This window comes from Mustela lutreola, chromosome 4 (assembly GCF_030435805.1).
Source record: "Mustela lutreola isolate mMusLut2 chromosome 4, mMusLut2.pri, whole genome shotgun sequence".
In the NCBI taxonomy this organism is placed as follows: Eukaryota; Metazoa; Chordata; class Mammalia; order Carnivora; family Mustelidae; genus Mustela; species Mustela lutreola.
The window spans coordinates 78,681,758-78,707,300 of NC_081293.1; the positions used below are offsets into that span (position 1 = coordinate 78,681,758).

The 25,543-nt window shown below is 44.0% G+C and overlaps 1 protein-coding gene across 1 annotated transcript in view; it reads left to right on the plus strand.

Annotated features, from left to right (window-relative positions):
• The window catches only part of LOC131829004 (contactin-associated protein-like 3), a 181,847-nt gene that overhangs the window by 21,638 nt on the left and 134,666 nt on the right, over positions 1-25,543 (plus strand). The window contains exons 2-3 of the mRNA XM_059170309.1: positions 5,081-5,191; positions 13,861-14,054. Of these exons, the coding sequence (XP_059026292.1) occupies positions 5,081-5,191; positions 13,861-14,054 (305 nt within the window). The remainder of the gene's footprint in view (positions 1-5,080; positions 5,192-13,860; positions 14,055-25,543) is intronic.

Here is a 25,543-nt window from a genome sequence, read left to right on the forward strand (position 1 = left end):
TGCTTAACTTCAGACTATGCTAATGGGTAGGCAAGCACTCTCTGCATGAGTGAGATAAATAAATTAGCCAGGAGCTTGGTGTAATTTGCCCTTTCTGACTTGGTTCTCACAGAGATATGACTGTATTCTATTACTGGCAAGCACAACTTATTGGAACAGACAAGAAATCTGAAATCACCTCTGCTTTACTTTAGCTGGGCTCCTAACAGGTTGGGCTTCGAGGATCATGAAACTAAGCAGCTCAAACTTGTAGTTGTTCAAACTCATGGGATGCCCAGTTGGTGCCAAGTGTAGTCTCACAATGGGTAATGGCTGGTCTGAGGACACAGCAGCACATATTTTCAGGGTAAGTGAGGGTGGGGGTGGCTGAGATGGGCTTGGAGAATTAGGCATGGGTCCTTAGAGCATCTTGTATGCGATGCTTACAGAATGTCCCGTCCCTTCTAGGGGGACATTACCATCGCACACACATGCACGGGTGTGTGTACCTGAGGGTTGGAGACTGGCCAGTGCCCCTGAATCCTGGCCAAGGTCAGTACCACTGTCCAAAGTGCTGACAGCATGGATTGGAGCCTATATGGAGTGGGACTCTGTAAGCACACACCTTAGGAGGGGAGGCATAGGTGCCCCAGATGTTCATAAAGTTCTCAGTGGCCTTGATGGGCCACCAGGGATCGGGGAATATTGGAGCAGCAGCCTAGATATGGACCTCATTCCTCCTGATGGAGAGAGATTCCCAGATATCTTCAGGCTTTTCTGAGTCCAGATGTCCTTGCTGGTCCAGTGGCCAAGGGGCACCCCTGTATGGGCCTGGGCCTTGATTCCAGCTGCCCACCTGGGAGGAGCAAGTAGAGCCAGAGGTGGAGGGGAATTTAGGTCATACTCTCTGTTCCACTCCAGGGACTGGAGTCCATTGTGACATGCTAAAGGATGAAAAACAAGCAACAAACAAACAAACATGAATTTTCTGTGTTGAGGAATGTTTAATCTCATCCAGAAGATAAGGCATCTTGAAAAGACACCACTTACACATAATTGAGTACAAACTGAATTTGAAGTGTCGAAGAAACCAGAACAAATGTATTACAGACAGGCTGTGGCTAACCGACAGAGTCTGTCTGGGCTTCTTTTCTGTCTGTGGGGAAGGGTAGATTTAAGTAGTTTTAGAAGGAGATTAAGAGCTCAGCTAGAGTGGGAGGACTAAGTCAGCTCTATTTTCTCCAGTTGTGGGAAGTTCCAAATTTCTAAGATTTTACCTGGAAAAAATATATCTAATTTTAAAAAACAGAAGCTGGAATATTGTTTTATAATCTCAGTCTAAGGCTGTTCTGCTGGTAAGACATACAATAGGCTTTTTTTTTTTTTAAATTTTTTATTTTTTATAAACATATATTTTTATCCCCAGGGGTACAATAGGCTTTTGATTAAAATGGCATTGTAATAGGTGCACCTAGTGAGACAAGGTTTGAGTATTTCATAAATATGGATTTATTATATCAGAATGCACATAAGGGCGTCTCTGGCACTCTGATCTGAGTCATACATAAATCGTGAACAATTGTGGTGTCTTTGTTTTTTCTCTAAAACCCATGACAATGGACCATCACTTTTCCTTTAGTATTCTTAAGCTTCTCTGAGAACCTCACTTGGAGAACATTTGAGCCACTGAAGGATGAGTGCATTTCAAAATTAAGATTATTCCATGGACTCACTCTCATTAATACAGGTGGTTATGAAGGGAAATAAAATTGCTTTATCTTACTTAACTGCAATACTCTCTATTTTCATATGTTAATTCTCATAAGCTTATTATTTGTACTCAATTTGCTTTCCCCTCTAAGTGATAAATAGTAGTTGTTTAAAATTGTTTTGCCATCTCACTTGTCAAAATCCACACTTTGTGAATAGTTCTTTTTTTTTTAATTTTATTTATCTGTTTGAGACAGAGATCATAATCAGGCAGAGAGGCAGGCTCACCACTGAGCAGGGAGCCTGATGTGGGGCTCAATCCCAGGACCCTGGGATCATGACCTGAGCCAAAGGCAGAGGCTTTCACCCACTGAGCCACCAGGTGCCCCATAATTCTTGTACCATTGAAAGATTTCAGGAATCATCTTTTTTTATGATAGAAATAATATCAGATTATTCATGAGAATGATACTCATTTAGTGGGATTCACATGTTTTGTAATGATGTGAAGAAAAAAGAAAATTAAATTGGGTCTTGACAATTTTTGCTTCAGGAATCATGGTAGGAAATCTAAACATTTCAGGTTGAAAACAGTAGTTAATGGAGGTTTGGGATGGTTCTGGAGGCTTCACCTTACATGGATTAAATTCAGTTAGAAACATGCTGAATGCCTGGGAAACACTGTCCAAATCCTGAACCTCTCCTCTCCGGTACCTTATAAGGATGTGACCACCTTGTTTTTGACCACACAAGTCCTTGACCTCTACTATGTTGGAGTAAATTGGAACACTGGTTTTGAAGCCTCTAAGTTAGGGTTATAAAAAAATTGTCATTTAAAAATAAATTTTATAAATTGTTCTTCCAAGGAAAGATTATAGCGCAAATGCTGTTACTTCTTCTTCTTCTTCTTTTTTTAATTTTAAAAGACTAAGCTTTATATGCCTTCTTTGAAGAAAGAATAAAAAAAATGACAATATGGTTTGGAACGTGGAACACTGCCTTTTACATCTCTCTATGGGGAACATGTCCTTATATCATCTTTTGAAGGAACTTAATAAGTGTTGACTTGTCTTAGCAGAGTGAGAATAATAAAAACAAATACTTTCAACCCTCAGCAGTCCTCTCAGTGTGTGAGTCCCCATTGTACTCCCTGCCATGTTGCTGTGTGAGTTCCATTGTATTATTGTGTAATGGCCCACTGTACAGTTGTGGGGGTTGACTCCCCATTACATAATTGTGTGATATCATCACTGTCCAGTCGTGTGATTCCCCGTTGAACTGAGGAGAGAACCAAGGCTTAGAGAAGAGTGAGTTACACCCAAGAGTTGGCAAGGCTGGTGAATGCCAGTCCCACCCAAGTCCAGTTGCAAAATCTATGCTAGCTTCAGTGGTGAGATGACAACAGTGTGAGCAGAGGGGACTAGCATCAAGACAGAACCCTAAAGGAGACTGTGGGGGGCCAGGGCTGGGAAGATAGCAGGTTCCCCTAGAAACACAATTAATGGGAATAGCCCTCTCTTGCCGTGAATCTGCTGTGTGATTTCAAGGTGGTGGTGAGGTCCCTGGGACCCCCTGCCTACAGGGAGACTAATGCAGGTCTGTTCTGCTCAATGTGCTAGACCCTGAGAGACTTCTAGGCTAATACTAGAGTTAGCTCCATTGACTATGACCTGTAGATAACACCCCTCTTCTGGAATTTTCTCAAGTACTAACCATACCCCAGTCATAGGCCACCACTTCATGCTGCCTCTGCACACACCCATCATGGGGGCTTCCTAGGCCTTCCTGTGCCACAGACCACTTTGAGGCTTTGCTGAAGTCTGTGTCCCCTTCTCATAGCAAAGGTTATAAATGCATTATATTTTTATATATATGCCAGTTACAGTGAAGGGCTGATATCAATAAATCAGAAATTGTAATGTAATGTCTCCTTTGTTATTAACTCATTAAATAACAAAATCTAGTGCTGAGTCAAAAACGATTATTTGGAAGTAAGGAGGAACATAAATGATACTTCTAGATATTGTGACAATGATTGCTATAAGACGGTCTATAACTTATGATGGTAACAAACAAAAAAGCATGGGCACTACTGAGGATGCTGTGGTTTATCTATGTTCATGATTAAAGAAAATGCTGAATTTTAGCTGGAGGTTTAATGAAAATAAAGATGTAGTTTTAATCTGTCTTCGCAGGCTCCTTAAATCAGATCCGTACCCCATGTTATGAACTGCTGAGTCATGGTTCCCCAATTCAGTTTCTATGAAAAACCCTCTTGGGCCTTTGATTGGACTTCTAATGAGTCTTTAGCTCAAACTGGGGATGACTGAGCATATAAAAATGCCGTCTTCCTGTCTGTGATCACGGGAGTCTGTATTTTACTCAGTTTTTCTTTAATGTCATTCAGTACATTTTTTATAATAATCCCCATAAATGTTCTGCACAGCTTTGTAAGATTCATTCTTAGATACTTTGTGTATTTTGTTATTATTTGCTATCCTCATTATTGTCAGACCCCAGCTAGAGTTTAAGATGAAATTGGTTTTGGGATGTTGAGCTATTAAACCAGTCACTTACTGACTTTTGGACTTTCTGCCTCTGCAGTCGTATCATCTGGAAGTGATGGAAGTTTTTTTTTTTTTTTTTTTTTTCTGTTTCTTTCCCAATTCTCTTCTTTTAATTCTTAAATGTTCTCTTATGTACTGATAGGACTTTGAGAGTGGCTTTCAGCAGAATCTGTGATGCCTATGAAAGTATTCTTCCTGATTTTAAAGGAAATTCTTCTAACAGTTCTCCACTGAGGGGCAGTGGGCTGGAACCAACTTTTAGCAGCCAGCAAGAGCCATTCGTTCACTTTTCATGAATTTTGTAAGCCAGTTGTTAAAACACAGTTATTATTAAAGATTAAGTTGTATAAAGTTATAGTTAAGTAAATCATGTTAAAAACAAAGGTAAATTCTCCAAACTCACCACGTACTACTCTCTTTCATGGCATCTCACTCTTGTCTATGCTCTTGAGGTTATTTTAATCTCTTAATCTGTACTGTGGAAACACAGTATAATGAAGTGACATGTGTGACCCTCTTACCCTTGCGATGGTTGGTGATATCACACTGACAGGTGGGAATTTCCCATGATGGGAGTATGTACACCACAGAAGATGGTGAATGCTACCAATCAGGGGTTTTATTTTCTTTACTACCAACTAACACACCTCTGATCAAGACTGATGTTTGCCATAGGTTTTAGCATTTTCTTGGCCTCTTAACTAAAAGCAAGTAAAGGAGGGAAGAGAGGAGGGAGAGGAAGAAGGAAGCAGGAAGGGAGGGAGGGAAGAAGTCAGGAATCCCTGGAACAGGGGGTTAATCTGAATCTGGGATTTTCCACACAGATCGCTGTGATGCCCCGCTGGCGTCCACATTGCCACGAGAGTCCTTCAGCTGCTCGTCGCAGCTGTCCAGGAGCCACGGCCCGGGGTTCGCAAGTCTTAATCGCAGAGATGGTGAGTCTGATGCTGTCTTGCTGTTAGCCCATGATGAGTCTTTCTCAGAGAGAGTAATGACCATTCTTAATATTCATTCTTGTGGCTCGAAGAGTAATTATATCGCAGTTGGATGGAAGTGAAGAAGCAGGTTCAGCATTGTATCATTTCTAGCTTCCTACATCTGTAGCATTCTTCGTTTCTGTTGGTTCTGATGTTTCCCTTCCCTGCTGATGGTTGGCAAGTGGTCATAAATGAGATCCAAATCAGAAGGGAATTACTGGAGGCTCCGGATTATTGTCATCCCTTTTTAGTTTCAGAGCACCCCACGGATGGATGACTAGCAAATGTGCTTATTGTGGGTAACTAAAACGACAAACACGGGGCTCCTGGGTGGCTCAGTGATCTCGGGGTCCTGGAATCAAGCCTCATATCTGGCTCCCTGCTCAGTGGGGAGCCTGCTTCTCCCTCTCCTCCCAGCTCCTGCTCTTTCTTCTATCTCTCTCACTCTTTCTCTCAAATAAATAATCAAAGTCTTAAAAACAACAACAACAACAACAACAACAGCAAATGAATGAGCCAATGTCACAGGCACTGGGGACACCCAGCAAGCCACTGGCTGGCACCAGTGAGATGGGAAGCTGCCGTGGGGTAGTGATGGGGAAAGAGCCCCATTCCAGGACCTGGCCTGGAAGGAGCCGGGGCAGAGCCTTCTGTTGAAAATAGATTCTGATCGTACCAGTGGGAAGAGAGCTGAAGGCCTCCTTTCTTGTGGGGAGGGGTGTTCATTCATTCATTCTTGCTCCTTGACTATCATGGATGAAGTTGCTTTCACTTTTGCACAAATAATAGTTCAGCAGACTGAGTAATATAAGCACTGAAAATGCCAATGTTTTACTACCTTCGAAAGGGATAGATTAACGTTTTTGGTAAATGATCCATCCAGAAAGTAAAATTTTAAATTGACTGTGCCCCCCCCCCAAATTGATTGTGTCCCATGTAAATGTAAATTCTGAAGATTATTATTATGGAATGGAGCATTTGCCTCCCTTTATTCAGTATTTCTAAGATCACAGTTTAAGTATAGCTTGAATTTTATTGTGTCCTCAAAAGTCATGTGCAGGAACCCCACAAGAGTCAAATAGACTGATAGGACCCCTTAAGGAGACGGTGGAGGATTTTGGTGAGTTTGGGGGGTGGAGAGATCACACTGCTGAGGACCACCTTCATGACCTTTTACTATGAAGAACAATTTCTGGCCAGATATTTCCTCCTCTAGATAGTTATGAAGCATCAGTCATGATGACTTTCAGTCCTCTGGTGAAAATAGCCTCTCACTGAAGCCAGTTTTCAATTAATAATTAAATGATCAAATTTACTATTTTTGGTCTGGTGGTTCCTCTAATATCAGCTTAACATCTAAACTTTCCAATGGTTGCCCAAAGACTGTAAAAACCAAATAAGCACCATCCTTAATTAGTTTAAAGGATCCCAAGGGGCCTGTGTATTGTATTTCTGATTTGCATATACAGAATATCTTTATGATTCAGGCCTCTGGTCCTGTCAGTGTGGTGGCACTGGGAAGTTTATAAGCATCAGAAGGAAAAATCTCAGTGTTTAAGATGAATTTATTTCCATTATACTTAATTAAAAAATTAATAACTTAGACTATCATAAGCAACCATTGTAAAATTATAAATATCAAATATATTTACTATAGTCAGATCACTCTTTGCAGATTTAACTTAAATTCTTAAGAGCATGGCAATCAACTGAGAGGTTCTTTCTTGTGGCTGTTGCTACTCTGATTGTACACAATACATCATTCATTAAATATTACTTCATTTTACTATCTGATTTCATACCCATCTCTAAGGCAGGGATCAGACAGCATGGTTTGTCAATGTTCCTTCTGAAGGATTATCTATGCCTATTTTCTGTTGAAAGCCGGCATCCCAGAGGCATCTAGGTGGCTCAGTTGGTTGGGCCTCTGCCTTTGGTTGGGCGCATGATCCTGGGGTTCCTGGATTGAGCCCTGCACCAGGCTCCCTGCTCATAGAAGAGCCTGCTTCTCCCTCTGCCCCTCACTCCTCTTGTGTTCTCTCTGTCTCTCTTTTTCTCTCAAATAAATAAATAAATAAAATCTAAAAAAATAAATAAATAAAGTCAACATCTCAGATTCTTTCCTGGAATTTCTTTTGACTTTGTATATGTTGGAGAACAGATTAATTTACTTCAGTTTAGGATATTATGATGTAAATTGTGGATTGTATAAAATATGGAGGATTATAATAATGATGACAATGATTCTTCCTATATAGTAGTTGTAGCTTTTTGAAAATTTGGTGCAAGATCTGGTGATGGAAGCCATGTTAGACAACTTGATTATATGATTAAAATGTCCTTGGTCTATATTATGGTACCTGGAGGTTGAAAAGAAGGTGGTCTGTCTTACCTCCCTATTTTGCCCAGCAGTCTTTGAGCTTTCAATATTCTTACGGAAAAGTAAAACTATCTGAACCCTTATGGCTCCTACCAGGGATTTTGTATGTAGCTGATCATTGCATCTACCTGATGTATAAGGTAGTAAGACAACAGTCAGTACATAAATTTTCTTTATTTTTATTATTTTTAAAGATTTGGTTTACTTATTTTAGAGAGACAGAGAATGTGAATGAGGCAAGGAGCAGAGGGAGAAGGACTAGCAGATTCTACAATGAGCATGAAGCCCAACATGGGGCTTGATCTCACGCCCTCCAGATCACGACTTGAGTGGAGAGTAACACCTGAGAATTTGTTTAAGAAGAAAGGCTGTGATTCAGATCACTTCCCTAAGAAAAGGCATAAACACTTTATCTTTACATTGATTTTCCATCCAGCCATGTTCATCCTCATTGCCCCTCCTAGGAATTTCCTTTTTTTTTTTTTCTTTCCAGGGCCCCTGGCTAAGGATTTGCCAGCTAAGGTAGCCTTCCTGTCTGCCAACGTGGTGAGGTCCAGTTAGCAATCTGTCCCGAGGCACCTGGGATCCCTGATGGGTCACAGGCACCATATTGAAATTGACACAGGAGTCCTGAACTTCTCCTTTAACCTGTGACTCAGGAGGACCATAGCCAGGGACAAGGGCTGCTGGGACCTCTCCAGGCCCCCCGTGGTCAGCTGTTCTGCTGCCTTGAATGCGAAGGGAGACCTGCCTGGACTAGGCGCTGATGGGGGGATGGTGATCCCAGGGCCCCCTGTTCTTTTTCATGCTATCCTTGCAGCCCAACTGTTGTCCTGTTGCTGTGTTCCTCTGAGGAAATCGGGGGAGTGGGCTTTGCTCTGACATGTTCACGTGCCATCCTTTGAATGCACCCCCCCCCCCACTGTGCTGCTCATCACATCATGTGACGCTCAGGCCTCCCCATTTTTGCATTCATTACCATACTCTGTTTCCTACAGCAGGTAATCGGTCCACGACTCTTTTCATCAGAGTCTCTCATGGCATGATTACGAACAGTTAGGAATTAAGCCATACAGTGTCCTTCAAGAGAATGAAAATTTTAGCATCAATGGAATTTTCTTTCTTTTTCCCCAGAGGCATTTGGCTGACTGAGCAGTCACAAATGGGTGGCTAATTTAGTTGTCATGGTTTTGTCTTCCGAGTAGCGCCCCCTGCATTTCCTGACATGATCCTCCACCATACTGGATTTTTTAAAAAGGAGACATTGCCTTGAGAGCGTGCAGCTGAGCTCCTGTCGGGAGCAGTGGGCTGGCCTGGTCTCCTGCCCTTCTGAGGCCCTAGGCTTCCCACGGGTCTGCCCACAGCAGAGGGAGGTGCTCCTGTTCCGAGGGCATTGGAGGTGATCTGATATCCTGTCTGTTCTGTGTGAGTCAGGGGGCCACTGAGAGGATGCCCTTCTAGAATTAGGGCACGTCCCAGAGCCGCACTCCTTGTAAACACAGAGATTTCACAGGACATGAATGAGCTCTGTCGCACATTTTATTCGGTCATAAATGAAGGATTTATGACCTGTTTGGATCGTGATAGGCTTGTTGGGCAATTCTTGTTCTGTTTCCACAGTGGGAAATCGGCAGAACCGTCTCATGTTTTGCCAGGGCAGAACTTCCAACGAGTTGGAGCTGAGAGCCTCCGGTCAGATCTCAGTGGGTCTCCACTACATGTTCAGGAGTCTGTGTGAGGACAGCAAGACAAAACACACAGGACTGACCCATTTTTGTCTGTTTTATGCAAACAGAGCTGCAGTCAGAACACTTGGTGCCTAAGGGCATGGAAATCTGTCCCTGGGGAGGTCACACGTGAATGCCTGTAGGGCACTTTCTCTTCCTCAAGATCACTGGCACTTAAAGCAAACTCAGGGTGACAGGTGTGCATCCAGCACGTATTTTCATTTGACTTCCGAAGGGTTTACCAAGCCATTTCAGGCATTGCACGTAGGAACCTGGCTCGCAATGAGACAGCTGTGGTAAGCGTTCGTCTCCCGGTGCCCTTCATGGGAAATGTCATCTTCTCCTGGCTGAGGCTCCTAGTGCAGGAAGCACACAGGCAGGGGAGCTGAGGGCCTCGAGGCAGGGTTTCTGGGCCTACTCCATCCTGATCCCCGGAAGGCTACCTGAACACAGCTGGTGCTACCTCTTGAGGAACCAGAGTTGCAGAAAATGCCTTAATGCCCTCATTAACAGCAGCATCTGACCCAGGCTTCAGCACGTTCAGCTCTAGGACCCCTGAGTGGGGAGGTCAGGAGGACCTCAATACCATCGCCAGAGCCTGTCTGCCTGCTGGCCCATCTTTCCTGAGGATGCCCATCACCTAACTGGGAACACCTGTTGCCTTCCTGGGAACACCTATCACCTTCCTGGGGATGCCTGTCATCTTCCTGGGGCAGGCAGTGATGGGCTCCTGCTTCTCTCCTGCCCTTCCCACTCCTGCTCGGCCCTGCTTAGAACTGAGTGAATGAGGAAAGAACACCATTGCTGGATGTGATCCCCTCCCAGACAATGGAGTATTGATTGCGGGGTGGGGGCACTCCCCTTGGCAACAATTATAGCAGAGCCATTTACGTGCTCGGCATAGACACTCTGAAGATGGGTAGGTCTGTTCACTTCCAACTAACTTGACTTCTGCTCTGTGGGTACCTTTTCTCTCTCCAAATTCAAGTTAGTTAACACATAGTACAGTGTTAAAGTTCAGTGATTCGTCATTGCGAATGACACCCAGGGCTCATCACATCGCGTGGCCCCCTTTGTTCCCATCACCCCGTTACCCCATCCCCTGCCCACCTCCCCTTCCAGCCACCCTGATTTCCTGGAGTGAAGAGCCTCTTACGGCTGCTCTCATGCTTGCTGAAGCTTGAAGAAAGCATGAAGTTTTGGTTCTTCACCCCCGGGGTCATGTTCTCTGCATAAAGCCAACAGTTCACATGAGCACATGTCCGTGAGCACCAGGGGCTGTGGTCACTGTCATCACCATTAGTGGACAGAGCAATTCAGGCCCCGCTGAGAGTTTCCTAGCCAACCTTTCCTCTCCCCAAGGAAGTGTCCCTGCCGCTGTCAGGGCCACTAAAGCGGGGGCAAGCAGTCACACAGGATTAACTAGAGACAAAAACGTTCCAACAGATCAATTTAAATACAGTCTGACTTGTGGTCAGCAGACAATCTTGAATAAGTGAGGAACTGCAGGGGGATGTCTGTACAAGGGGTCGAGAGTGGAAGGGGGCCAAGCTTTCATCCAACACCCTCACAGGAACCTCAAGTGCTCTGTCTTCCTCATTGGCAGGGCAGGGACTGTCACGCTGGTCCCTCTTGCTAGGTGTGGGGCTTGTGGGGTCCCACATGGGGTTCTGGGCGAGGTCCTTGGCCCATCACGCATGCATGACAAGTTTGACTTCCTTTGCCATCTTACCTTTGTCTCAGAAGTGCAGGCAACAGACCTTCAGTGATAAGGACACTGGAAATCTCAGCGCCAGGGCTGTGGCCCCTCATGCACCTGGAAGCTGCGGTGGGGACAGTGGTTGTAACAGCGACTGTCATCCAGCACCCGGCAGCCCGTGGGAGGGACGACCCTGGGTGCTGCACATGTCCTCCTGCCATGCCTCCCTCACTGCTGCAACACACAGCTAGCACACTGTCCCCAGGAGGGAGAAGGATGTTCTGTGTGGGGTGACCTTCCAGGCTCTGCAGTTTGCTCTATGCAGGTGGGGCCCCCAGATAGGTTTTCCTTGGTACACATTGTGACACTGTATTCAGGAAGGGGCAGAGGTAGGAGAGAGGCAGGTGGTGGGGGCAGGAGATGCACACTCCCCCTGCACACTGGCCCTCAGCAGCGATCTGGGGCCATGGGGACCTTGTTATCCTGCTGGAGCAAACCTGCCGTTCCATGCCTGTCACCCCCCCAAGTTCATCAGATGGCTTGACGTGCATGCCAGAAGCATGTCCTCACCGCAGGTCAGGATGAGATGTTCAGGGTCAGTTACCTGTGGGTGGGGGAGGCTGGTTGGCAGGTAGGCCGCTGCACCTGTGGGAGAGGCTGGTCCCAGGGCAACATGCCGATGGCATCGTGATCTGTTTACTGATTTGCTTCCCCGCAGGGGTGACGCCATGCTGGTGATACTTCCTGGCCTCGAGAGAGGTTAAAATTCATGGGGAAAGATGGCAAATACCAGCAAGGGTATCATCAGTACCTTCTTCAGAACTCTGCTATGAACTAGGATGAACCCAGATACAGAACATCAGTAGTCCCTCAGAGATCTAATGTGATCTGCAGGAAATTTCGAATGTGAAATGTCCATGTTAAAACGATCTGCTGAATGCCAACACCTAATTTTTAAGGTTATTTTTGGGACAATTATAAAAATCATGCCTGGCTGCCAGGAAATGTCCCTTGGACTGTGAGTGGCTCTCAGCTAGAATACAGAAGGACTTTCAGTCATCAGCTGCGAGCGGGGCCCTCGGACAAAGCAGCAGAACCAATCTTGTCACGAGAGGCAAGGAAAGGTGGCAGAACTGGTATGGGCTGAGGGCACAGAGGAGACTCGATGTGTAAACAGCCTCGTGGTGCAGAGGAATGGGGTCAGTGAGGACACTGGGGAATCCAAGTACTGTTTTTCATTTACCCATGTAAATACCTTCATCCTGATAAAAGCCCCATGATGATGTAGGATGTTAACCATGTAGGATGTAGGGGTGGGTACCAGGTAAAAAGGAGACAAGAATCCCCTTTACTACATTTGTATTTCTTTGGGCAATTGGAAGTTATTTCAGAAGAAAAAGTTAAAATGCATTATAGAACAACCCAAAATGCAGCACATTTTGGATTCTGGGTTAAAGAAAAAGGCATTGTGCTTGCGGTACATTGAGAGGAAAATTTGGAATACTTGAATGAATATTCAGTCTGGGAAATCTGGGTAGAAAGAAATGAGAAAGAACCTGGGTTCTCCTGAAGGCTGTGCTTGAACACGTGTGGTGAAGGGAGGACGTGGTGAAGAGACGTCCATGCCCACCCCCTGGGGACACCCCCAATCCTGGAGCAAGCACCCCACTTTCATTTCCCTCCCAGTCATCCTGGGACCATGTCACACACTTTCTGACATACACTCAGCCCTACAGGCCTTAGCAAACCCAGTGTGGGGGTCTGTAAGAGCCCTTCATGGGAAGACGTTCAATGCGGTCTAATGCTTTAGGCCTCATTATGAGAACCTCAAGCAAGGTGTCCGACAGTGGGGAAAATTGTTTTCCAAAACCCCTCTTATCATATTACAGGTGACCTCTATGATTTGTGTTTTATGGACACAGATAATTGGCAAAATATCAGTTCCAGAAGGTGTTTCAAGCTTATTTTCCCATTTTTTAATTATTAATTTAAAACCAGAAACTTCAATGTGACATCTAATTCCACTTTCAAAACCCATGTTTCTGGGACCTGGAAGAACAAAATATGTCCCAACATAGCCTCTGGGAGCCTACTCTGAGTCTGTGTCTCATCTGTTTCTCACTGGACATGACAAAGCCTTGTGATTTCTGCTCTGCACCTGTTGTCTCAGAAACCTAGAACATCCTTGTTATTCGCTTGCTCTGTGTTCTCCCTCAAGCTCCTTGCTGCCCCTCAGGCTCTCCCTCCCTGTGCAGGAAAACCTTCACGTCCACCCCTGTCGCTCTGCATTTCAGATGGTTCTTCAAAATGCCTGTTTCTCACATGAACCTGTAAGTGTATTGAATGTCGGCTTTGCCATCACCACCCTTCCTATCCCGTCATTCGGTACGGTACTTCCTCATGCTGGGATTCCAGAATTAAGCTTTTCTAGTTCTACCACAGTCTGCTTGTTTTCCTTCAGGTCCAGCGAAAGGTATGTCATACATACAGGCCGGTGCAGACACTAGTCTCAAGCAGGGATGCGGTGACCTGGTGTTTGGTCAGCCACCTGTTGCCTGGGACTGCTGGACACCCGAGAGTCAGGATTATGACCGAGAAATCAGAGCAATTCATGAGGAATGTAGGATTCGTCTCTTTACTTAACCCATGGTTTGAAGTGCGTGTGTGTCTGTTGTGATCATGGGGGGGTTATACGTTCTAGAATTTGGAACTTTGATTATTTTCGTAAGTTTTATTTATGATCTCTTTCTTCACAGGATAATGTAGGTCTTAATGATTTCTTTCCCTTTACTACTTTCTCCTGCTTCTGTTTCCCCTCAAGGGGCTGGTGGCTGGTCTCCACTTGTGTCAGATAAATACCAGTGGCTGCAGGTCGACCTTGGAGAGAGAATGGAGGTAACAGCTGTGGCCACGCAGGGAGGGTACGGGAGCTCCGACTGGGTGAGCAGCTATGTCCTCATGTTCAGTGACAGCGGGAGGAACTGGAAGCCGTACCGGCGAGAAGAAAGCATCTCGGTATGTTCCTTCCTGAGAGCCGTCTCTTGGTATGATTGTGTCAGTCACTGCCTGTTGCTGCGGATCTGTCAGACTGAGCACAGAGACAGAGCCCCCCAAAGTACTTGAGCATGTTTTCAACTGAATATAAGATGTGTGTGGCCCTGTATGATCTATGTGCTAAGTCAAACAGCCCTGTGCTGCAGTGAAACACTGAAAACATCTCCCCGTTGTTCCTGGACATAGTGTAAAATCGAAGGGGTGAGGTCATGTGCAGCCTAGTGTAGTTTCCCTCCCAGAGCCAGGGAGTCGGTGTCAGTTGTTCAGCCAAGTAAATTCATTCTTCCAAGTCCTCCGGTTAAGAGAGATTTCTGAAGTCTCCAGACACTGACACACACGTCATGGGCAGTCTCCGTTTGGATGATGGCACGTTGAGGGACACATGTCTGGCTCCAGCAGGAACCTGGGCTCTTGTGTGGCCCCTTGTCATTCATGGAGGGGGAATAGATCTCAGTGATTCTTTGGAGTCACAATGACTTAAACTCTCTTACACCAGGGACGTGCTTTCTGCTTCTGATTCCATACCCGTGCTCCTTTGAGAAGAATTAAATTTCACTCACCTGACCTTCTGAATATTAAAACATATGGACTTTATCAGATATGCAGAGTTTTGAGTCTTCAGATCATAGGGTGCCCTGAGGGAGGAGCTCTGAAGATAGAGTGGGATAAGCGTCTGCTGTGTTGCTGTTGGCCATTGGGGCAACAGGAGCAGGGCTGTGGCCTCAAGAAGATTTCTCAGGTAGAGAAAGAATTACTTTCTTCTTATTATTAAAAATATACTTGGGGCGTCTGGGTGGCTCAGTTGGTTGAGCTTCCCACTGTTGATTTTGGCTCAGGTTGTGATCTCAGGGTCCTGGGATCGAGCTCTCTGTTGGCTCTGTGCTCAGTGGGGGGTCTGCTTGAGATTCTCTCTCTCCATCTCCTTCTGCTCTCCCCTCTTCCCTGTTCCCACACACTCTGTCTCATAAATAAATATTTTTTTTTAAAAAATGCACTTTAGATGGTTGTCAGGGGCTAAAGGAAGGGAGGAATAGAGAATTACTGGAAGCTTGTGAAGTCCAGGTCACAGGCACATGTGTGTTTGTGGTTCAGGATATTTTTGAAACACGGCATCACCAGAAAAAAATCCCAAAATATTGAATTCAGATTTAAATGAACCATGGTTACTTGGTATAAGTAGAAAAATCATGAGACTGGTACACGGTTTTAGAATAAAGAGGTATAAGAACCATGTCTAATCATAATAAGAACAAGTTGAATCAGAAATAAGGAAGTGTGTGTGTGTGAGGAAGTAGGCCCCTGCTGAGTAGGCAGCTTGGCTGGAAGCCGAAGGGAAATTCACTGGACGCAGCCCCTGGGAGTTCAGTCACTAAGTCTATGCCAGTTTATTTCAGGTGTGGGTGCACACATTTACTATTCAGTTGATGACCCGACCGAACCAAGTCCCACCTTGCGCAGGCAGTTGCAGGGTCTGCAAGGTCAGACTGGGGTCTGGGCCAATGCCAGACTCACCAGGTCCAAGTGCAGCTCTGAGACCAGTTGGTTTATAGCAGAATGGGAGCAGCACTTGACAATTCCATTATCGGTCACTTCCTTGTACTCAGCCTTGTGGGAACATGGGTATCTCCTGCTTAACTGTACTGCTGCTCACCTACAGTGTATCGATCACCATGGCAGCCCCCTCTACCCTTCTGTGTGGATGGCGCTTAACCATTGTGGATGGCGATTGGATTTTCTACATGTTTCTTCCCTTCCTGGGCTCTGAGGGTCATTAGGTCAGGGACTGATCTCCAGGGAGGCCCCGGCCTATTATGCTTTCTCGATAAAGGGCTGTTGGGTTGCATTAAGGGAAAGTTGCTGTTCTCAAATAGGCCTCAACCAGATGTGTTGTTAACGATATGGAAACCTTAACCACCCGTGGGATGTGGCTTATGCAGTGGGAGGCTTTTCATGCCAAATATGAGAGTGAGAAGTTTAACACTTCTTCCCCACAAAATTGTACAAGGATGATGCCTATTGAGTCTAAGGCGGTCTCCCGTGTGCCCTTAAATGCAGGTCTCAGTAACAGCAGATAAATGCTGGATTCCATCCTGGAAATCTGTCCTTTTCCCTCCATCCTTCCCTCCTGCCCTCCCTCCCTTCCTACCTTCCTACCTTCTCTGTCAATGACAATCCTCCCCAACCTGAAAACCTTCACTCTGTACTGAAGTTGCTTGGACACTCCGTGCATTCTTGCTCACTACTCTCTCACGTCTCGCATACTACTCTCGTGTCCTGCACACTACTCTCTCGTGTCTCACACACCACTCTCTCATGTTTTGCACACTACTCTCTTTCACTCCACTCATTCATCTCATGACTATTTCACATTGGCTCTGGAGTCAGGGTCTCTGGCTTGTTTCTCTATCTTTTGTACCTACTTCATTGAAAGTATGATTTTTTAAAGTTCCTTGAAAGAGCACAAAAATAAAAATAAAAATAAATCCTTTTTGTGTTAAGCAAGAAAAGTGAACAATAAAAAAATTAAATTCTTACAGAAAAGTTTCTGCAGTAGCACAGTCATTGAATGGAAACGTCGTTGAGCTGAGTCTCAGGGAGGCGGAAGGCAGGGAAGCTCAGGGAATCTCCAGCAGAGTCTCCTGGAGATTCTTGCCCCCCTTAAAACTCAGGCAGTGGAGCTTCAGAGGATGTGGTAACAACAGTTGGTCTCAGATGGAGGGACCATCAACTCTATACTTTCTACAAGTTGCAGATACTGTAAATATACAGAATGCACAAGTGCGGTGTATACTTCTGCATTCTGTATACGTACAGTATCTCTGCAAGTTGCAGAAATTGTGGCCGCCTACAGTTAGAACAGTTTTCCACCTTTGATGCAGAGTACATTTTGTAAATTTGTATAGACAAAGGCAGCAATGAAATAAATAATAGTATTTTGCAAAAGAGGATGACAGATTTTTAGTATTTTAAAAAATGTTAATGTAGCTGGTCTTAAAACTCCCAGATGGTGAGAATTTCTGATTAGCAATCCTCAAATTTCCAGCCAGTACTGCGGGGCATCAGTTGAGAAGCTGGAGGTCCTCTAAATACATTCAGATTTATCACCCTGAGAGGGCTGCTGGTGTGTTCCAGGGGTCTGCTAGCTTGTTCTGTAAAAAGGTAGATGACAAATGTTTTTAGTGTTGTAGACCATACAGTCTCTGTTGTAGCTCCACCCTTGTGTGAAAGCAGCCACAGGCATTGTGTAAGTGAATGAGCATGGCCGTGGGCTAATAAAACTTTATTTAGAAAAACATGCACCAGTTGCATTTGTCTCTGGGCTACAGGTTTCTTGATCCCTGGTTTAGGCCATTTTGTATCTGTCTAAGGCATGAGGTAGGGATCTGTGCTCATGGATTTTTCCAGATGGCTGCCTAGATGCTACAGTATCATTTACTGAGCAGTGTTATGCAGGGAACAGGATTAACATGGCAATCTGAAGGAGACCAGTGTTTTTCACGTTTCTGTCATGAGGTCTTATGGGTGACTTACCTTCATAATGGGTCATCTTACTTAGGTAAAAAGTAGTCTTTCCCCTCATTGTTTGTTTATCTCCAGATTAAGTTTTAAACTTCTACATCTGTATTATTTTAGAACTTGTGTCAGAGATAATTAATCTGGGATTTCCTTTACCTTTTTTTTTTTTTTTTGAAGTGATAAAATTGTTCTTTTTTATTTTTTTTTATTTTTATTTTTTTTCAATTTATTTTCAGAAAATCAGTATTCATTATTTTTTCACCACACCCAGTGCTCCATGCAATCCGTGCCCTCTATAATACCCACCACCTGGTACCCCAACCTCCCACCCCCCCACCACCTCAAACTCCTCAGATTGCTTTTCAGAGTCCATAGTCTCTCATGATTCACCTCCCCTTCCAATTTACCCCAACTCCCTTCTCCTCTCGAACACCCCTTGTCCTCCATGATATTTGTTATGCTCCACAAATAAGTGAAACCATATGATCATTGACTCTCTCTGCTTGACTTATTTCACTCAGCATAATCTCTTCCAGTCCCGTCCATGTTGCTACAAAAGTTGGGTATTCATCCTTTCTGATGGAGGCATAATACTCCATAGTGTATATGGACCACATCTTCCTTATCCATTCGTCCGCTGAAGGGCATCTTGGTTCTTTCCATAGTTTGGCGACTGTGGCCATTGCTGCTATAAACATTGGGGCACAGATGGCCCTTCTTTTCATGACATCTGTATCCTTGGGGTAAATACCCAGGAGTGCAATTTCAGGGTCATAGGGAAGCTCTATTTTTAATTTCTTGAGGAATCTCCACACTGTTCTCCAAAGAGGCTGCACCAACTTGCATTCCCACCAACAGTGTAAGAGGGTTCCCCTTTCTCCACATCCTCTCCAACACATGTTGTTTCCTGTTTTGTTAATTTTGGCCATTCTAACTGGTGGTTTTAATTTGAATCTCCCTGAGGGCTAATGATGATGAACATTTTTTCATGTGTCTGATAGCCATTTGTATGTCTTGATGGGAGAAGTGTCTGTTCATATCTTCTGCCCATTTTTTGATATGTTTGCCTGTTTCATGTGTGTTGAGAATTTGAAGGGCTTTTTAAGAGCACTTATCCCACGTGACCTTAAAAGATGAACATGATGGGGTGCCTGGATGGCTCAGTGGATTAAAGCCTCTGCCTTCAGCTCAGATAATGATCCCAGGGTCCTGGGATCGAGCCCTGCATCAGGCTCCCTGCTCAGTAGGGAGCCTGCCTCCCTTCCTGTCTCTCTGTCTGCTTCTCTGCCCACTTGTGATCTCTGTCTCTCAAATAAATAAATAAAATCTTTTAAAAAAGATGAACTTATTAAGCCCTCCTTTCTAAGTCTCTAAACTTACATTCTCAAGTTATGAAGTACATTCAGATAGAGAGGGAAATAATATAAGAGGCATAAAAATTAGAAATGAAGATAAATTATCATTGTATGTTCTTAGAGAACCATAGAAAATCTCCTGGGAAATAAAAAAAATAATAAAATAACTCAGCGATGTATCTCTTCATGAAAGTCATTTCCAAAATTAATTAATTTTTCTTTGTGCCTATAAGTAATTAGTTAAATGATAAAGGAACCATGGACTTCATTTATAATAGAATCACAAACAAAATTGACAAGAAATGCTCCAAAAAAATACTTAAAACACCATAAAGGGCATCAAAGAAAAGTGATATTAACCCTTGTCCTTGGGTATCAAGACTTGATAGTGTAATGATGTATGATATACACTCATCCTTAACTAACCCTGAAATAAAATAAAATGAAGGCTGTCTTCCTTCCTCCCTTCATCCCTCCCTTCCTTCCTTCCTTCCATCTTTCTTTCTATTTTATTTATTTGACAGAGAGAGAGAGAGAGAGAAAGAGAGAGAGACAGTGACAGAGGGAACACAACAAGCAGGGGGATAGGGAGAGGGAGAGCAGGCTTCCAGTTAAGCAGGGAGCCCGATGCAGGCCTCGATCTCAGGACCCTGGGATCATGACCTGAGCTGAAGGCAGATGCTTAACCACTGAGCCACCCAGGTGACCCTAAAATGAGGTCTTTCTTTTATTTTAAAATGTTTGCATGCAGAAGTAGCCACAGCAATTGGTAAAAAGAATAGTATTAAAGGGAATTATTCCTATTAAGTTAATAAAATGCCTTACAAAGCATAAATGTAGCTATTTGAAACTATTTAATAATAATATTGTTTATATTAGCACATTAATGCAAAAATTAGTGAAGAAACATAATAGGGTTTGTTAATAAATATATTTACAGAATTAGCAAAAAATAAATGTGGCATTTCAAATTAGTGATGGAAAATGGATTATTCAATAGATGATACTGGGACAACCTGGAAAAAAAATAAATTTGGATCCCTATTTTATACCTTAAATAGATACAATTTAAAATAAGTCAGCCACAGAGAAAGGGCTAGATGCAATTAGAAAATGTTTGGAAAGAGCATGCTAAGGAAAATGGGAAACCCAGATGCTACCAAAAAAAAAAAAAAATTGATAAATCAGATAAATTTAAAAATGATGTGGGGAAAAAAAATTGCTGTGAGAACACACCAAACATAAATTGGGGAAAATTTAAATATATATGACAAAGAGCAAGTTTTCTTCATTTATAAAACATTCTTATAAATAAATGAGTATGATTTAAAAAATCATTTAAAAATGGGTAAAGAGGGACGCCTGGGTGGCTCAGTCATGAAGCATCTGCCTTCAGCTCATGTCATGATCTCAGGGTCCTGGGATCTAGTCCCAAATCAGGAGCCTGCCTCTCCCTCTGCTTTAGCCCCTGATTGTGTACATTATCTTTCTCTCTCAAATAAATAAATAAAATATTTTAAAAAATTAAAAACTGGGTAAAGATAGGGACACCTGGGTGGCTCAGTTGGTTAAGCATCTTCCTTCAGCTCAGGTCATGACCCCAGGGTCCTGGGATCCAGTCACACACAGGGCTCCTTGCTCCGTGGGGAGCTTGCTTCTCCCTTTGCCTGCTCTGCCTGTTCTGCCTGTTGCTCTCCATGCTTTGTCTGTCTGTCTCTCTCTCTCTCTCTCTCTCTCTCTCTCTCTGGTAAATAAATAAACAAATAACTAATCTTGAAAAGAATTGAGTAAAGATAGAAATAGGCTGTAAACAAAATGAAACAGAGAGTTGTATAAATGCATGAAAAGTTGTTCACTCTCACAATCCCTTGGAGGGCAATTTCCATAAAATTAAATAAAGGGGGTCCCAGACACCTGCCACGTATTTCTAAAGATGACAGTCCAGAAGGATCCTCACCTTAAGTCCCCTCAGTACACTGTCTACACACCGAGTAGAAACTCCACTCCTGGGAATGAATACCACAGGGACACATGAGCGACACAGAAAATGCCTGTGAGGACAGTCGTCACATCCTCACAGTCACAGTCCGGTTCTCTGCTGCTGATGAGTGCAGAGATAAAGCATGCTACAGTGCAGTATTGCATAGAATGCCTTTCTTTGAAAAGAGGGAAGTGAATCTATATATTGATAACAAGTTTTAGGAAATGCTGTTTTAAAATGAGGAGAAGTGATGCACACACTGTGCCCCCATCCGAAGTCCCGGAGATAAACATGCACATACGCATGCATGTGTGCACATGCAGTAATTCTGGAAAGACACCTCAAATTAGTAATAGCATTTCTCAATCTGTGGAAGGGGCTGGGGGGGCTAAAAATACACAATAATTGTTATTTTTAAACTACATGTATATATTGCTATTCAATTAAATACTGGTGTTGAAAGGGTTTAAAAATACAAAAGTTAATTTCTATTGTGGAAAAAAGCACATAACATTAAATTTACTATTTTAATGGGTTTTAGGTGTTTAGTTAAGTATAATTCCTGGAGATAATTATATTAAGTTTATATATTAAGTATATTCATGTTGTTGAGCAACACATCTCTAGAAGTTTCTCATCTTGTAAAATGGAAGGAGGTCTGAACACACTGAACACCAAGTTCCCCTTCCTCCTCTCCCGAGCCCTCAGAAACCACATTTTCTAACTGTGTCTAGGACTCTGACTGCTTCAGGTGCTTCGTGTAAGTGGAATCCTATAGCATGAGTCTAGCTGTGGCTGGCTTGCTTCACTCAGCATAAGGTCTTTGAGGTTCATCCACGTTACAACGCAGGACAGGTCTTTCCTTGTAATGGCTGCATAATATCACATTGTTCTGATACACCATCTTTTCTTCATCTGTTGTGACGATCTGAATGTTTGTGTCCCACCTGATGTCACTGCTCTAACCCAAACCACCAATGGTGCTGATGGTATTAGCAGGTGGGACCTTTGGGAGGTGCTTAGGTCATGGGAATAGAATCCTCTAGAAGCAGATGATGCCTTATCAAAGAGGCTTGGACACATGTCTACCCCCTTCTGCCCTGTGAGGATGCAGGGAACGTGTGTGGCCCAGAAAAGGGTCCTCACTGGTCATGTTGGCACACCATCCCCATACTTCCAGCCTCCAGAACTGTGAGTGATAATTTTCTGTCATTTAGAAGACGCCCAGTCTATGGTGTTTTGTTCTACCAGCCTGAATGGAATGAGATATCCCTTCATCCATCAATGGCCCCTTGAGTAGCTTCTACCTCTTGGATAATATGAATAATACTGCATTGAACATGGGTGTGCACCTGTCTCTTGGAGATCCTGCTTTGAAGTTTTTTGGACATATCCCCAGAAGTGTAATTGCTGGATATGGTGATTCAATTTAAGTTTTTGAGGAAGCTCCAAACTCTTTTCCTCGAGGGCTGCACCATTTTGCATTCCCACCAACAGTGCACAAGGGTTTTAATTTCTCATCTACACAGTGTGTTTCTGGGGTTCTCTTACCCTTGAGCTTTGTAAGGACAGGTAATCCCCAGTGGACCCTGAGCAGCCCCACATGTCCTTGTTGGGTATGCCAGGAGCACAAGACCCTGGCTGTGGTTAATGGAGGCCATTCTCAGGGTGTATCAGAATAGCAACCCTGAGAGCTGAGGGGCTGCCTCCCCAGACCCAGTCCAGGTTTGCTTCTGCTCACTTTACATGGATCCCCCCAAGCTCTGTGCTCTTGTCCTCTAAAGCCATAGGGCCCTTTGCATCTCTGTGGTTCTCAAGAAGGCATGACGTGGTGACCCCATATTCACAAAGCCATGTCTTCTCTGTTGGGTGAACGGCTTCCAAAATGGTGTCATTCCTGGCTGTTTTCCTGGATGATTGTGACTTCCATGATGCCAGTCTCTCCCTGATGGCATTTGGAAACTTCCAGTTACTGACTTCTCTCTTCCATGGTGCTCTGTATTGGCCTTTCTCCCCGGATTACACCCTTGACATAAACTGTATCGATTCTAAGATCTACAGGCTAATGGCTACAAGGCATATCATATCATTTGTGCTGTTTTTATTAAACATAAAAAATAAAAATATGCTAGCTACTTATTTGAGATTTTCAGCTTAAATGAGGATTTAGGCTTGAGTGTCCTTCTTGTAAATAGAATCTTAAGTCATCTCCACTGTGACTATATTCCTAATATAGGCTTTTTGATACTATAGTATAGTAAAAATATTCTACTATATAAATACTCTACTATAAATACTATTAGGTGATTTTCATCTTGCATGTAAAAGGGCAAGCTGACTCTGGATTTATGGTACAGAGGCCCTTGTGTATGGAGATGAGCATGTTTGTCTGTCTTGTTCCTGTCCACCAGCTGAGCTCCACACCAGAGACACCAGATCTCCTGCCATTCATAGTCACTGTGATGCTGTGCTGTGCTCAGAACTCTTTTTACTTTGTTAATGGCATAATCTTTTTTCTCATGCCCTTGAGGAGAAATCGGTTAAAACTATCAAAACAGCCCAGTTTTGAAAAAAGAGTCCAAGGTCAGACACCTTTTCCAGGAGGAGCGGTAGCAAGAAACAAGAAGGGTAGGCAGCGGATGTCCCTGAACTTTGCCTCGAGTCACGTCTGTGACCAAGAGACAGAAGTTTAAACTCCTCCCCATTTGATGTGCTTTAGGCAAAGGCACTTTATTTGGATTTGATCCCGTCTTCTATTGTGTATTTTTTAATGGTCTTAATCATTCAAACCCAAGTGGCTTATTTTCCTTTCAGAGTTTTGATCACTGTAACAATTCAATAGCCTTCTTTCTTAAAAGAGAGAAGAAAATTATCAGGACCATGGAAAGAGACCCTTGGGGAGCTCAGTGTCTTCTGCAGCAAGAGCTTCATTATTGGAAGTTCCCACTGAAGGAAGATTCAGACCCAGCACAAGCTCCTATTTCCTGGGAGGAAACTTGAGGGTTAGCAGAAAAGTGTCTCGAAATGGAAGGCGAAGTTACTGTGGTAGTGATTTTTTCTGTATGCCCCCAAATAAAAAGTGAAATGCTCAATGCATTCATCACCTTGTCAAAGATTTTCTACCCTTAAATTAAATAAATCCATTAATCGATTATTAAGGAGGCACACAGTGATCTCCTCGCTCTCTTGGAAAACCTGCCTCTCAGACCCTCCTGGGCACCTTGAGGTGGGAAGGAATTAAGTCTATCCCTGTAAGATTTTCCTAGGTACTCTTACTAAGTACCTCAGGCTCAACACAACAGAAATTTATTCTTGCATGAGTCTGGAGGCTAGAAGTAAAAACTCAATCTGTTGTCAGGACCCTGCTCCCCCCAAAGGTCTAGGGGAGAATCTTCCATGTCCTTCTAATACTTGATGTTGTTGGTGATTCTTGGGGCCCCTGGCTTGTAGATGAATCACTGCAACATCTGCATCTATCATCGCGTGTCATCTTCCATGTGTCTTCTTGTTGTCTCGCCTCTGCTCTCATCTCTCTTGTTATAAACCACCCAGTCAGACTGGATTAGGGCCCATCCCAGTGACCTTAACTTGACCGTTGCAAAGACCAGATAGCAAATAAGGTCACATTCACAGGTCCCAGAGCTGGGATTACAACACATCCCAACATGACAATGGCCAGGAAAGACAAAGGTGGCTGTAGTAAAATGATAGTTATTGGACCGGAGGAGAGAGACTTTCTCATTTTGTCTGTTGTGAGCATTTTTTATAAGGCAGGAAGAACAATAATCTGGAATTGATAGAGAATTGAAGAAAAATGCTTTTGAAGAATGTGAGAAGATAAGCAAAGGGCACCCCAAGTGTAACATGTAGTGGGACCCAGAGAGGGAAGCCGGTGTGTGAGCCAAGGTGATGCCCGGGGGCTGGCACCCAACATTTAGTGAGCATTTACTATGAGCCAGGCATGGTTTCAAGCATCCCAGGTGCTTTATGTCATTTTGTCTTGTTCAGCTGGTGTCTTCACGTTGCAGAACGTATAACAATGGTCACTTTCAGTGCTACCCTTGAATAGTGTTAGAAATGATCAACATAGTCCTTTATTTTCCTTTTCGCTCTTGTTCTTGTTACCTGATTTGAGATCCATTCCCGGCACATGCAGAAGAAAGCCTTACAGAACAGGGGGAGGAGGCATGAGAGGAAGGACATGCCCTTGGTGAGGCAGAAGCAGATCTGTGTCCCCCAAGGCTTGGGTTTTGCAGGTGAAGGTGTACCCAAGGACAGTGATCAGGAGACGTCTGGGCACTTGCTACCCTCGGGATCCTCTGTGGCATTCCAGAATGATGTGTTTTGGCTGCCGTCCCAGCCCTGCCTGGCTCGGGTCCTAGAGCTCTGCCTTCTTGTTCAGAGTTCCCCCACAGTGCCTCTGCTAATGGTTTCTCTGGTGGGAGTGAGATGCAGAGCAGGCATGGCAGTTCCCTCCAGGTTTGAGTGCCAGCAAAGAGAGCTGATCAGTGTTGGGAAAACCCATTGCCTACCTCATCCCAGGGTGGGGACTTGCTCAGCATCTTGGGGCATCTTGGTTCAGGAAAATACAAGGCAGT